We start from the raw sequence: 15,822 nt of genomic DNA, 5'->3' as shown, positions 1-15,822 counted from the left end.
GTTTCCACACTTGCCAGTTTTTACGGAGGCCTGAGCAGAAGTACAAGAGTTGGGGGTGTGAGGAGATAGAAGGGATGAAGAATGAAAACTTCTAATTTTTTTAGCTGGGTGGGTCCAGAACATGTTTTCACTTCAACAGTAACAAATAATACAGGAAAGAAAGAGAAAGCCTAAGACATGGTTCCTCCCTCAAAGACTTTGTAATCCAATGAGATGTGAAGATGGACGCTAAAGTGTAAGTACCTGATGATGAATTCAAGTCTCAGTATTGCCCAATGGGCTGAAAGAGGCATCGCCCGTGGTGAAAAATGGCCACTAGATGGCAGTGTCACTCCACAGTCACCAGAGAGAATGTCCTATGATTACTTGCATCTGTGATAATGATCTGCCAAAAAAAATAACAGGTTTATTTCCAAGAATGATAAAGACTGCAGATTCCCTTTCACCTTTGTAAAATTCATTCTACTATTTACAAGACCTATCATCTAATAAATTACCTTTAACAATGGAGATGCAAGAAAATGTCTAATACAATTCCCCTGAAAATTAACTTATACTAATTTGGGAAGTGTTTACCTAGCTTTGAATTTTAGATGTGTCTTTAAAGTATTTACTAAGCAAATCTACTTTAAAGCATTTTAATAGCATAAAATGGTGTTGAAGACAGCTTAGAAGCATAGAATATTTTGTAATACATATTATATTTAGAATGTCAAAGGTAAACTGGGAATAAAACTATATGACTTCATCCTCAATTTTACTGAGTTGATGAAGTCTACTTTTGGGTACCCACTACATAAAAAACATACTGCTACTTAAGGAACTTTGAAGGCAAGTAAACATAGTTCTTACTCTTAATAGCCTGAGATTTCCTGTGGTTTTCAGAGCAAATTAGTCAAATGCACAAATGTAAACAAATTACTCAGTGTCTAATCACAGCAATTTCTAAAAGATGTTTTTGAGGAGCCATCAATTAGAAGTCAGTTTGCCCTATCAGACAGCATGTAACCCTCATGTTTTAAAACCTCCATAGTGAATAATGAACAAAAACAAAATAAAAGTGTACTACTAATGTAGTCAAGGCATGTACTGTGATTGCTAATAAAACACTTTTCAGTCTGGAAGTTCCAAATTTAAGTCCTGGTTCTACCACTTCCCAAACCTCAGGTGCTTTCTGTAGCCTGTCTACCTTTTTTGATTTATGAAATAAGGACATTTAATACTGCCTGTCTTAAGAGTTATTGTAAAAATTAAATAACACCTCTAAGGAGCTTAGCACAGTGCCTGATATGTACTATATGTTAAGAAGTATTGCTCAAATTATTTCAGGTTACCAAAAGGAGGATTCCTGAGCAATCTTTCATATATTCAAGGTCACTGATATTTTGACCACGATCCTTTCAGTGTTGTTTTATGTAGACACATACATGCTTTGCTTGTAGGCTTGCATCCTCTATTTGTTGCTCCTATTAAGTAAGTTTCTCCTGCAAGATAATGCAGTTTATACTTGTGCTAAATAACCGTGATATCGGTATCCATTGGTCTGTTCTTTGGTACATAGCTGGCTATCTTTGAGCTTTCTCCAGAACCCTATCGATCTTTACAGGGTACTAACCAGAAGATAACCACTCTTTTATTCACATACTCAGTAAATTTTAAGAAAAAACAAAGAGTTGCCTAATTAAAGAACTTACCACGTAAACCTGCTGCCCTAGAAGTTTATCAGCCGTTGCCAGAAGGTGGAGGGATGATTTCATTACGTTCTCAGGGAAAGCACTACACTGAGGTGTAGGTTTTTTCAAGTCACATTCAATACTCTGGGTGGCTAAGGCTCACCATCTCCATTGTTCTTCATCTCTCTTTAGAACATCTCCCTAGAGAGCATCAGACCATATCTTAGCTTGACCTTGATTTGCTGTATGAAGGTCTCAACCATCCTATGCAACTGTATGTAGAAGGCTGGGAATGAGGTAAAGTTCAGAATAAGCATGACTACATGTTTGTGTAATAACTGAGAGTGTGGGAATAACTCCAAAGTCTACAACACTTGCAGTGAGTGACTAATACTGTTACATTTTAAATATAATTTTTCTTTTACTTTAATATTGTAAATAAATGGTGACATTAAAATTAGCATTTTATATAACATTTAGAATCAGATTATTGTAGCTTAATGCATAAATAGGAGTATGTCTCATAACACGAAATATATTACTTGGAGTATTTGCCAAAATATTACATGCTTCCATTTAAAAAAAGTAACCACTTGAAATGAATGAATCAAAAAAAAATGCTTACTGTAACTGCTGTTAGAGGTTTGGTTTACATTAGGAAAATACAATGTTCAGAGAAGTTTTGCAAATGCTTGATGTTGTCTAAAGATATTGGGGGAGTATACAGATTTTTGTTGGCTGAAAGCCTCCACTGTGTTTGGAGAGACAAGAATAAGCACGCAACAATTACATGACAGTACAAAGCTGACGGTACTAAAGAGCCTGGTACCATTGATCTCATGCTGAGGAACTTCCAAGGACAGTGGATAAGTGAAAGACCAGAGTAATTTGGTGAGTTGTGGGGAAGAAGGCTTTGGTTGAATAAGTAGACCGAAAAAGACCTTGCAAAGAGGAAATCATGCAGAAATTGAATGTAATATGCTATAGTTAGGAAAGGGGCGTTATGCAACAAAGGACCAAATTAAGGATGATTTTGAAAATTTTTTTGGAATTGATGTATTTCAAAAGGATCAATTGTAGATTTTGAGCACTGTAGTGATTTGATTTTGAAGGTGTTGGGAGGGTGCCTGGCTGGTTCAGTTGGTAGATCATGCAACTTTTATTTTTTTATAGATTTATTTATTTATTGGAGAGAGAGAGAGCACACACACACGCACACATGCGTGAGCAGGCAGGGCAGGGTGGGGGGGCAGAGGGAGAAGCAGGCTCCCCACTGAGCAGGGAACCTTGCAAGGTTCTGGATCTATCCCAGGACCCTAGCATCATGACCTGAGCCGAAGGCAGACATTTAACTGACTGAGCCACCCAGGTGCCCCAATCATGTGACTCTTGATCTTGGGATCATGATCAAGCCCCACGTTGGAGGTAGACATTATTTAAGAAATCAAAAATTAAATTCAAAAATAATAAAGGGTAGGAGGGAAAACAAGGGAACTTTGTCAGTGTTAGACAATTTTTTGGAAGAAATCAAACAAGCTAAAATGTTGCACAGCTTAAGTATTAAGATTAAGACAATTGGGGGTAGAATCCTATTATACTAGAGGTATAGAGATACTTGATCACCTTATTTTTATTTTAGAAATGAGAAAGCATTTTTAGATGTAAAATTACTGGCCCAAAGTCACATGGAGTAAATAGGGTTGGGAGTGAGTGGAAGGAAAAGATGGAATTGATACATACCAGAAAGGCAAAAGGTAGAAAAACCAGAGTGCTCAAGTGGTTTAGAACTTTATATCTAGCCCAGGGGTTTCTTCTGCAAGGTCACCAACGTCCACAAACTTTGACTTGTCTTCCTGGTGTGGGGTATGAGAGGAGACAGTCCTTACACCCAGGTCCAGGTTTTGAGTCCTGTCCCCCACAAAATTTCCTCCCTTTTTAGAAAACAGGGGTTTTTGTTTTTTCCATGATAAACCTTTCATTTTCTCACAGGCCCAAGAAAACCCATCTCAATAGACTGAAGCCCTGAGTGGAACACTTCTGGTTTTTCATGGGGAGGTGGGAGGGGAGTCGGGTGGTAGGGTGGGGAGTAGTACGTTTTGCTTGAGATAAGGCTACTGGGGTACCTGGAGAGGATGAGAAGAATATATTATTCTCTAACTTGGTCTTTCACTAGTTTTCATCTTGTGGAAACATAGGCCCCTTTTCTATACAGTTTTCTATTTCCTTTAAACAAATTTTGAAAAATATTTCTTCTGTGTCAACAGGATGCATGCTAAGTGCAGCACTCTGGTAGTTACTGCATAGGAAGTGAAATGGAAATTATAGTTTACAGTGTGAAATGGATGGGCACAAGGCTTTTATCTTAATGTAAGCATATCCATAAATATACCCTGAATTGAATTAAGAGTATACTAATGATGCAATCTTTACAGGAAACTTCATCTAAAATATATGGAGCTATGAAATTACTGGCTTGCTTGAACCTAACGTATCCATCAACTAATCTCAGGTTTAAGTCATTTATTTACAACCAATAAACATTCTTCCTGGGTTTGTTTTAATCTAATATTAATTTTTTTTCATAGTCTAAGTTTTCATTTTACATTGCTCATTACTGTCGCAAAGATTTAAACATTCTAAATAATTCATACCCCAGAAACATGACTATCAAAAGAAAAAAAAAAAAGGTAGCTTCACTTAGCCTATGTAAACGCATGTCTCATCCCCCAGCATGCCCTGCCTTTATACAAGACCTCAACTCTTATCATTTGAGGAGAGGCTCAGAGACTCAGCTGGAGTTCAGACACCTCTTTTAGGATCAATCTGATGACTTTATAGCCACAACTTGTATAAAGTTTTTTTCTCGAACACCCAGCAAAATAAACTGTCCCAGACAACAGAAGGTGAGGAGGGGGGCAGGGGACGTAGGGGGATGGTTCCTGTGAGAAAATGCAAGGAGAGGGAGAGAAACCAATAATTAGATAACCTTATATGAAATAAAATACTGTTACAAAGGCCACTGAAAAAATTCACTCCCAAAACAAAACATGTTAAACTATTCTTTTCAAAATACATATTATGCTGGATGTCAGCCAGCCACAGTTAAGATAATCAGTTCAGTTTTCACAGAACACATATCTAATGATCCAAGGGCTTGACATCATTATCTCCAATCTTAAACAAACATTCAAATTCTCTCACCTTTAAATATTTCTGAGTTTATCCTGAAAATTTAACCTGTCAACTAGTAAAATCTCTGGTGAGATCTTTGGCCTCTGCAGTATTTCTTAATCAATTTTTACTTCTCTTCCAAAACCAAATACCAAGAGAGGGCTGCATAATTACTTACGTAAAACAGTCAAGGTGGCATGGGCTCATTCAGGCCCCCAAATATATATACGTGTATTTATATTTATATATATATATTTTTATTAACATAATATACTATATAATATAATATATAGTAACAGAAGTTTCAGATAAACAGGTGTACTCTCATTGTGCTTTCTGGTTAAGAGTTGATTCTGAGTGCCCTGACAAGGATAAAGAGCAGTTCACTAGCGGTTTTATCTGGTGGGGAGGATATTATTTTAAGAAAGCATTTTTTGTAATATTGTATGTAAATGAAGAGATGTACATTCTTTTAACCTGTAAATGGGATATTAATCAATTTTCTAATTGTTCTTGTAGTTAAACAGATTAGTACTTATTGATGATTTCCTAAATGCAGTGAAATATCAAGGTAAAAATGTCTGAGATAAAGTTATCTTGTTACTTGTGTCTTTTGAATTTATTTTGTCTGAAGTTGCCTTTCTAACTGACCTTCTTATAAATACCTTGATTCAAACATCTCATTGGTCCTTTCCCAGTTGAGAGTTAACAAAGTTGATGTTAACCAGCCATTCATTCTTCCTACTGGTCTCTTCAGCTTTGTTTAGCTGACACTAAACAGTCATTAGTCATTACCTCTGCAAAGTCAGTTTCTTCCTGGCCTTGTCCTTCTTCACCCTCTGACATACCCCTAGAAACAGCCTTGCTCACAGCCCTGACCCTCTTTGGCAATCTAGCTCTTAGGCCCTTCCAGCTCCCTTCACCCATCTCCCATTGGAATCTGGAAGGAGCTGCTATCAGCTGTTTCCCATTGTGTTTGTAAAGGATATAGTTTCTCTATTTAACTACATGACTTTAATTCTTTTTCATTTTATTTACTTTATCTTAAATTGTAAATTTTTAAAAATCAAAACATTAGCAAGTAAGTGAAATTATTTCAGGGAAGATAATCTTCCTAAATTTCAGTCAGTGTTTTCTCTGTCCCTCAGTCACTTGATTCCTAGAGATGAGTAGTTATGACTTGGCTCAGGCTCAGTTACTGCGGGCCTCTTCTTTGTGGAGTCTGCATGCCTGCACGTCTGGAATTTCACCCTCTTCACTACAGCCTCACCTAAAGGCCCATTCTCACTTACCTGTCGCAGCCTCCTCCAGGACAGAGCAGATCCTGAAGTGGGGAGGCAAGGAAAAGAGTGGAGGTTTTTTTCTGTTTTTAACTAAAGATGATTTTTTGATGAATTTATTATGTGTTTTAACATTCTGGATGTTATTTCAATTGGTGACCTCTACTTCCATACCCTTTTTGTGCCTGTAATGAGCCGCTTAATAACAAGCATTACTGGAATGATAAGAATGAATTTTCTTTTCCTTGCCAGCAAAATTATTGTTTCCATAGACTTTTTTGTTGCATTGTGCATGAAATGGTGCAAAATATACCACCTTGATTCTTACATTCTCAGAGTTCTGTACTCCCTGGGAGCTTCATAGGTGTGCTGTTGCCCTGAGCCTTCCTCTTACATTGGGTAATAAGTTTTGAATACTAAATATGTCGGTTGGATGCCATTTCTCAGACTTCTGAGTAGTACTCTAACAGGATTTGTAAAGACATCATTTTGGTTTTCACTGTAGTCATCTACCCTTGTTTTAATACTTAAGTTTTTCTTTTGGCATATGCCTACATATGGTTGAAGTTGACAGTGAAATCTAGCATGTGAACCATAGAGTCTGTATGAAATAGACATATTGCTTAGGGTTTCTCAAGCTTTTCCATCTCCGTCAGGTACTTTCTCCATCAAAGACAGAGAAAAGAAACCACTGGGTTCGTTTTTTATGTCTTACTTCGGAACTCTAGGGTGAGAAGTCTTTATGGGTGGACAAGGGGAAGAAATGTTTAGCAGAAGATTTGGAAAACTTCTGCTGAAGCTTTGGACCTGATCCGAAAGAAGAAACCATACTATCCAATTGGAATGTTGTACAGTCCCCTTTCTAGAATTCTTTTTTCATTTCTTAAAATATAACTCTGTAAAGATCATGATATTTTTATAAAATTATCTTTGCAAAGCTGTTTTGGGGTTCTCTAAGCAGACTCTTAGAGTTTGCCTTCTTTAGAAAAATCTTGGGGAAGTTGAAGATTAATTTTCTTAAACTCTTAGCATTGGTATCTTTTAATTCACCCTATTGTGTCTCTCATATTGTTGAAAGGATATGAGGTTTACTGTGGAATTAGAAGTTATCTATTTGAAGACCAGTCCAGCTTTTGGGAAATAAGTGTATGACTTTTCAAAAGGCTAGAAAATGTGTGATAATATTCGTGGTCATTTGTAATATAGCCACAGAATCATAGATGTTAGATCTGAAAGAAAGCATCTAACTCAACCCCCTGATTTTCTAGATCAGAACTCTGAGCCCAGAGATGAGTGACTTCTTCAAAGTTATACAGGTAACAAAAATTAGATCTTACTAATATAAAATTCAGTGTTCTTTCCACCACACAACACAGCTAAAATATTTTTATGTACTGCTAGAATTAAATTTATGCCCATAAAAAGTCCATTTATTGATTGAAATCTGAGCATCAACCAATTTTTTTATTATCAGTCTCATTCATTTGAGAATTCCTGTTTTTCTGTAATGGGAACCTTAAATATCCTGGTTTCCAATTTAGTATCACACTGAAAGTACTTGCATTCAGTACTGAAAGTACGTTGTGTCCAATCACTGCATAATAATAGGCTTTTTGTCTTCAAACCATCTAGTTTCTCTTTTAAATTATAAACTCATGAATGGCAAGGATACTGATATTTCTTATTTGGCTCAGCCCATGTAAAGTACACTTTAGGACCCTAAGTAAGTGTCTTAACGAAGTGCTACTTCTTTCAAGTTCTTTTTTTAATAGTATCTTTGCACAATGGGGCAGCCCATGTCTCTGTTGTGTGTAACATGTACTCCCTGTGGGCATTTACTAAGTAATAGTCATTATGATAAGAATGATTATTACAGCCCCATTTCTTCTGTTTTTTTTTTTATTAAGCCCACCCTTCTACCAACTAGCTGAAGAAGCTTATCACATGCAAACCTTTTACTTTTATATTGTCTTTAAAGAACTGTTTTCAGTTAATCATATAATACAACATAATTATGGAATCTGAAAATTGGAAAGAACATTGAAGAGCACTGTCTTGTGCCCACTCTGGAAAAATATTTAAGTAAAAGTAGAGTAGTCCTCAACAAGTCTTCAATAACTAACATAGGTTACAGCCATTAAAATCAGTTCTTTTATATCTGGTATAAATCGTAATTACTGCAATAGAATCCTATGACTTATATTTATGTCTCCTTTGGGAAACTATTTAAACTTGTTGTAAGTGGTATGGAAAATAGAGACATATTAAAATCTATTAAGATATTTTAGTAACTGTAGTCTTTTGAAAAATATATTTTGCTTCTCCTGAAAATTTTAAGAGAAAGAGTTACCATGAGCTGAAAGGAAGTGAGTATATCAGATTTCACTAAAGTCAATCCTGGGAATGATTGCCTTGAAGGATAAATAGGAAAACAAACATTCCCAGGCAAGTCAAAAGACAGTGCACTTGGTTTTACTTGCCACTACCCATCAGAAGTTACTATAATTGGATGAGGGGAATAAAATTTAAACTTGGTTCCCAAAAAGATGCTCCTGAATTCAAATAGAAAGCATAATCTGGTCCCTGGCGATATCCATAATCTTTCTTCTTTACCAAAGAAGAATTTAGATTGTACTAATTCTTAACTGGAAATCCTGCTCTGGAAATTCCTTTGTTACTAAAGTAATTTCCTTGAGAAATAGCCTTCTTTATTTTATACTGGAGAGAGCATATCTGAAGATGGAGGACCAAAAGAAATACCCAAGTCAGAAAGCTGTACACCATTCAGGCAAAATCTGGTTGGAGAGGAAAGCTGGTCCCATGATTAGCGAGCTTCCCCAGCTAGCCTGTAGGTGGGTGTGTTTAACAGAAGGAAGCAATGGGAACCGGCCTGTCAGCCAGCCTTTAGAGCTAATTAGCTCAGCATACAACAAAGATAAGTGAGCCTGGGAGGAGGGCCCCCTGAGGGGTCTTTAGATTCTGGGAAATGTCTGATTGGCAGATGTTAAAAGGGATTCTTTGGTAATCCTGTGCATCAATGAGCTGCACAAATTCAGTCCAGGACTGCAAGAATTCAGGCATGAGGACACTGTGCAGCAGGCTCACACAGGCAGACCCAAGATGGACAGAACCTTGGAATCCCTGAGACACATCATTGCCCAAGTCTTGCCTCACAGAGACCCGGCTCTAGTCTTCAAAGACTGTAAGTACTGAAGGGGAAAAAGTTTTCTGAAAATAGTCTTAAACGTCTAGTCACATCCTATTTAAGTATGATTTCTCCTAAATCTCTGTAGTCGTGTGCTATGGTCTAAGTGATATTTAACGTGTTCCTGACTTCAGTCAGGAAAATGATTTCATTTCACCTACGGGTATTAGTCGCTGGGTTATTTTGTCACTGATACACTTACTAACTCTTTGGATGTCTTTTCTAAAATACGAGACTGTCCTAGGACTTAATGAACTCTTCCAGATGCTTCTTTAAATAAAGCAAGGCTGATTGCTACTGAGATTAAAACTAAAAATAACTTCAATATGATAATAAATTTCTATATTTGTTAACCTGTTTAATCCTCAATAACATATATTAACTGTGTTAAATCAAATATTGTGTCTGAATATTTTTGTTGTAAACAAACAACAAAAATCACCAGTGAGCTCTTAAATTTTGGTAACAAATTAAAACATTTTAGTTAAAAGGCCAATAAAATTAGAGTCCTCCCACCTCTGCATCATCTCACCCCCCCAAAAAAATCTAAACAGCTATGGCAAAGTTATTTCAAAATCTTTTTTTAATGATTATGAAAAATAATTCAATTTAGTTCTCCAATTCTAGCAATACTATTAAACCATTTGTCATGTAACTTAGTTTCTGGAACCAATTTGATTTCCTGCTGCTGCAAAACAGACTATCTTCGTGTTGTATCTTATCTACAGTGAGTTTCATATTACAAAGGGCTTCTGAAATAGAATTTTGCTATGGAACTGCCCAAAAGGTAAAATGCATATGGAATTTTTTTTTCTTCAATAAGTTACAGCTTTCTTTGTGAATCTTGTTATGTTTGTCTCCATCAAAACATCAATGCTTTGGATTTTTGCTCTCCAATTGCTGAATAATGTTAGTTTCCAGATGTCCTTTTAGTTTATATTTCTCGTATGTGTGGTGAAGAAAAAAATGTTAGGCCATTTTATTTTATAAAATTTTCTTCTTAGAAATTAAATTGTTACCATTGTGCCCTTTAATGGCATATTAAAGTGCTTTATTTCCTTCCTTTCTTCCTTCCTATCTTCCTTCCTTCTTTCTTTCTGTCTTTTTAAATATTGTCTTCAAGCATATGTCAATAGCTATGCTAGACAAATAAAAATCACTCCTCCCCCAATCTATCCTGGAGTCTATTCAGGATTGGTGTGTTTCTTTAAGTGAAAAGGGAAGGAAAGAATGTCTTTCTCCTACAATAGCACTGAATTCACTAGTGAAGGGTAAAAGGGCTCTTGACCTGCTCAAAGCTTTGGATAAATTGTATAGAACCAGGGGTCTTATGCTGAGGGTTTAGAGAGTGGACGCAGTAAAAAGAAATAGAGGAGCAATTTTTCTCTGAGTTTCTTGTAAATTTAAGAAGTTTAATCTGAAATTATATGGTCCACTTTTTAAGCTTAACTAACCCCCAGGAATTGTTTACAGTTTAGCAGAGAGAATAAAATAGAAAAGGGATTAAAATAAAGCATCCATTATGTTTTGTCATCCAGACCTTTGCAGGAACTCTTTTATATGGAAAGATAAAGAAGTGTCCCATTTCATATATTTCATTCATTAACATAGGACCTAAATTTGATCAGATAGCATTGCCTGCTTACCCTGGAATGGGCTGTACTCTACAACTGCTTGCATGGCTTAATAGATGTATTAAACTGCTGATCCTCTCCACTCAGGTGTTTCTAATCTGAACATTGGCTAAATGAAAGTAAGCCAAATAGCAAATTTCTGTACCAGCACTTTTTATAACATTGAAACATCCAACCACTCACCATCCTCATGGAATAAATGGGAACAGGCTTATTCACTTTCTGGGGCAGGACATCAAAAGTCTGCCTGGGGGTTATGCCATGCCTTGGCAGCCTATCGTGCACGTGCCAGAGTTTAGCACGTGGACTCATTTTCTTTGGCACACCCATAAGCTGCTGCCACCACACTCATTTTTTACACATCTTGTAAAAAGCTGCCATCAGCCCTGAATGGCAGGTTCTGAGCAGCCTCCTCTCTTCCTAGTTACTCGTGGCCCCTTGTCCCCCACCCCAGTCCAGTCTCTTCCTGCCAGAAGGACAGAGCTAAGCATTTGAATACATCACTGCCAAATCCTTAAGAAAAATTGCTACCTTGCTTGCCTGCAAGATGAAAAGCCAATCCAAGAATTTTTAAAACCCAGCACAGTTGAACAAAGGAGCATTAACACTCTCTCTGTCTCTCTCTCTCTCTCTCAAAGTGTTTTTCTTAATTTCTATAAATGCAAGGGCAGGTTTTTTCTCTCTTCATACTTTGGAAGCACAATACAAGGGATGTAAATGATCATTTGATTTTTTTTTTTTTTTTTTTTTTTTTTGCCTTCAACAGCTTTTGATTTATTTAAAAACAAGCAATTGTAAATTGAATTTTCTCTTCAAGCTGGTCAGGAAAAGCACCCAGAGAGTTTTCTGGTCTGAGACCGATACACATGGGGATAGTTACATTCATTTAAGGACATATTATTTGGATGCTTTTCTCAGCCAAGAAGGCCCTCCAAGTGGCATTTTGCAATGCATTAAATCTCTCATTTGTTTGAGACAAGGTGTTCATCTGGCAATAGTTGCGCTTTTGTTTTTTTCTTTCCTAGGAGGAAGTGAATTCCGTAAAAATTTTTGCTCTTTTCCAGAACTACTTCGCATTTCAAATGAAAAATAATGGAAAGATATTTTAAATAAGGTGGGCTCTCAATTTGAAATTTATTGTCTAAGCTGACACTGGACTGTTCTCCACTGCCTTAAATGTCTCAAATTTGTAACAAATAGTGCTAGGAGTCTCCAAACCACCAAACAGAATCTCTTTGCAGGGAAATTAAGGCATATCTCCGTGTTGCCTTCCATTCCTGGCTTTGTTCAACATCCAGTTTCTTTTCATTTGTCATGTGTCACAACCAAAGATGAGCTATCCTAAAAGCATCCCTTGTCAGCTATTTAGAAAGTGTGGGTACGAGCTTACTATTTCCTTGCCACTGCTTGACAGTTCCTCATGTGCTTTCTCAAAGGAAATCCACATGATTTCAAGATGGCTGCACTTTCAGATTCTACTCTGAGTATTAACTCTTTACCTAACAAGAGTATAATATGCTTCTCTGCCATCTTTGGGCTTGCTCTTTATCCATTCACAGTAATGCTAGGATATCAAGTCCTCATCATGTGATGACAGGCACTATGTTAGGAACATTTATTCACAACAAACCAGTAATGTAGGTTTTGTAGGTAAGGGAACCGAGTCTTCTGGAAGTGGCTTGCCCAAGGTCACACGGTTAATGAGTGATAGAGCCAGAATTCAAATGCTATATTCCAACTCCTCACCTTTAGCCACTATAGGACATTGCGTCTCAGAAGTGTTACATTACCTTGTGATTTGTGCTGTCAAGGGAAAATGGGGGGGAGAGAGGGGCATTGAAATGAGCTCTTCTGGGAAAATGGAGGGAACCCATTAAATAGGCATATCTGAACAAGAATGTGACAGGAGAGTTGGAGGGGAAGGGCATTTTTGAGGAGAAAGAAGAGCTTGTCCAAAGACATATCAGCCAATACAAAAACAGTGCATTTGGGAAGGTGGAGACAAGGCTATAAAGACAGGTGGGATCACACAGAAGTACAGGCAACAGGGAGCCACTGGAGTTAACAGTGATGTTAGATTATTTCTACAAGTTTATGACCTTAATGTTGCATTGGGAAAAATACTGTATTGACATGTGTTGGAGGTACACTTCCTGATACTAAGGAACAATTGCAGCTTTTTCAAAAGCAGAAATCCTCTTGCCCTCTTGCCCCTTCACACAAGATGCAAAATTTGCAAATGTAAACCTGCTTGTAGTGAGAAATCACTTTGACTAACAAAGCCAAGATCAAGGCAAACTTTGTTAAAATGATTATTAAAAAATGATCTTTGTTGTCATTGAAGCCTTGAGAATCTCTTGGTTTCCAGCATTGACTGATAAAGTGATGTTAGATTTCATTAATATGTTTTCCCAAATTTCATAATGAAAAAGTGAGAAGAAACCTTTACTAAATATTGCACAATTAGAAACAAATTTCTCACATATTTGAGGTGCATTAACTTCCATTTAGGAAACATTTTTCTGCATGAAAAGTTTTATTTATATCAGATAGGTGAATACTTCGAAAAGTACATTTTTACCCTTTGGAAAAATTGGACTAGACTATAGAGCTATTAAAAACATCTTAGTAATCATGAATCTGGCTGTATGCAACCCAAGAGAGCAAAAATCCTCAAGAGTGAAGTATTTTCTCCATCCCATGCTTTTTAGTGTAGTTATCTGAAATCTATAAATTTGATGATACATTTATGGTTTTCGCATTTCACAGAAAGGAATGGAGTAGGATGTGAGGGATGAAGGTACTTGTGCAGTAAAATCTCTACACATATTGCATTGCATTCCACCACATAAAATGTGCCTAAAGGAATATGGTTAAGGAAAAAAAAAAAAAAAACCTCCACCACTCACTAGCTTATTTTGGATTAACAACTGCATCTTAATTACAATAATTTGACTTCTGATAATTTTAGCATCTAAACTGTGAACATCCATTGTACTGAAGCCTATTCAAATGCTAGTTTTACTTTATTATAGGATACAACTAGTTTTATTTTAATTATACTGAGACAAATGCAGATTTTGGTTCAGCTATTAGTGGCATAAGCACTGTTCTCTAATCCTTTTTTCAGTATATATACATTTGGTAGATTTAAATACTGAAAGTCTCAGCCCCAGAGGAAAATTTTTCAAAATGGAAAAAAAATAATAATACGTGGCCTCTTGATCACTTAATGGCCATCTGTCCTAATACATTTCTTTTTTAATATATAAGTAAGATTTAACAAATCAAACTATGATCGACATTCAACCTGTGATCAAATCTAGTCCTCCTTCATAGTCTGCTGTCTCATCTCACTGTAGGCTTTTTTTATAACAGTTAAGATTTGTTAGCCTGATCTCAACTTTAACAACTTCTGAAACTCATGTGTTAAGTTACAGCCATAATAGGATACAGCTGCACAAGGGTGAGTTTCTAAGTCATGATTTTTCTGTTTAAATGATACGGTTTTACTGATTATGTGCTACAGATTGATTTAAGAAATGTAAGACAACTTTAGAAGCCTTTCATAAAAGAATCTTCTGTATTTAATACATTTCATATTGAAGTTTTAACCCCAAAGGCTCTTACTTCTTTTTCTCCGTGTTCAAATGCTCATGTAAGTTTAGACTGTCAAGGTAAACAATCTTATTTTAAAAGAAAAAGAAAAAGAAAAGATTCTTATTGAAAGTTTAATATCGACAAAATAGTCAATTATTACACTCCCTGTAGTTCTCTATATTCTTTTTCTGGTGTCCATGAAATGCTATCTGAATTATGGTTTTGCTTTTTTTTCCCCCCTACTGCGATGATAATCAATTGATCCCTATTTTGATCTCATCCCCTTAGGCAGCTGTGGGAACCTTTCATTTAGTCACCACTCTTTTGGCGCTCATGGCCTATACTATGTAGTTTACATTTCTCTTGTGCATTATGAGTTATAGCTTTGCTGGCATGTTTTTGTCCACACCTAAGTTGGAAGTCCCAGGAGGGCAAAGCCATATCTTGCACTTCCATGTGCCCTCCCACAGGGTCAGGCTGCTAGCAGGTGCACAAGACATTTTTTCGTTGCTGATTAGTTGGTTTTCTCCCTCTCAAAAGGGAGAAAGATTTTTCCTATTGTCAGGTGTTCTCCTTTATTATAAAATAAACTGTACCTTCATAAACATGATCCACTGAAACCTTAATCACAGCTTAATTGCATGCAAGGTTAAACTGAAAGCCAGATGAAAGGATGGAGGAAGAAGGGGCTCTGGAAACAAGCACAGCCACCTCAGACAGCTTCCCCAGAGCACTGTCTTGGGTTGATCATGGTAGAGCACCCTAAATCATTCCATACACCACATTGGCACAGTAATTTAGATTGCCAGCTTTTCACGGTCTAACCTCAACTGTGAGTCACCAAAGACCGTGCACCATGCTCTTTAGGGCAAAACTCTATCTATCCTTGAACTTGTACATAAACCCTAGTTAGATAGCTATTGCAGAGTTGTGAAGGGCTTTCTTATAATGACTTATTCCTAGGGAGAATACATTGTATGCCTAAAGCCACATTTGCACAGATTGACCATTTCAACTAAACAGAATTGGTCGGCAAAACAACCAGTGTTTGCTTTTATTTTTTTTTTAATCTTTGATTAGTTATCTAAAATCAACAGTCCTACAAAGTCTCCTAAATACAGTGTAATGTCAGTGCCTGATGGAACATGGGAAAGATACGTACTTCCTGATTGGTTAAATAGATTACATCAGGTTTTTATTTTATGTAGCTTTTGTGATTGGATGACATCATCTGACCATGCTGCATATATAAACCACAC

At 36.6% G+C, this 15,822-nt stretch overlaps 1 protein-coding gene across 4 annotated transcripts in view; it reads left to right on the top strand.

The window, feature by feature from the left end:
• Positions 1–237: 237 nt before the first annotated feature.
• Positions 238–15,822, top strand: part of LIX1 (limb and CNS expressed 1) — a 71,274-nt gene continuing 55,689 nt past the window's right edge. The window contains exons 1-4 of one of the 4 annotated variants that reach the window (XM_057307245.1): positions 238–4,040; positions 5,364–5,415; positions 7,393–7,440; positions 9,181–9,326. In XM_057307245.1, the coding sequence (XP_057163228.1) occupies positions 9,245–9,326 (82 nt within the window). In that variant the 5' untranslated portion in view covers positions 238–4,040; positions 5,364–5,415; positions 7,393–7,440; positions 9,181–9,244. Of the gene's footprint in view, positions 4,041–5,363; positions 5,416–7,392; positions 7,441–9,126; positions 9,327–15,822 lie in introns of those variants that run through there. The other 3 variants (XM_057307246.1, XM_048220958.2, XR_008957543.1) reach the window with 3 other exon arrangements.

Source organism: Ursus arctos, unplaced genomic scaffold, assembly GCF_023065955.2.
Source record: "Ursus arctos isolate Adak ecotype North America unplaced genomic scaffold, UrsArc2.0 scaffold_5, whole genome shotgun sequence".
NCBI classification, from domain to species: domain Eukaryota; kingdom Metazoa; phylum Chordata; class Mammalia; order Carnivora; family Ursidae; genus Ursus; species Ursus arctos.
The sequence above is the reverse complement of the archived record's forward strand: the minus strand, read 5'-3'. Positions and strand labels throughout refer to the sequence as shown.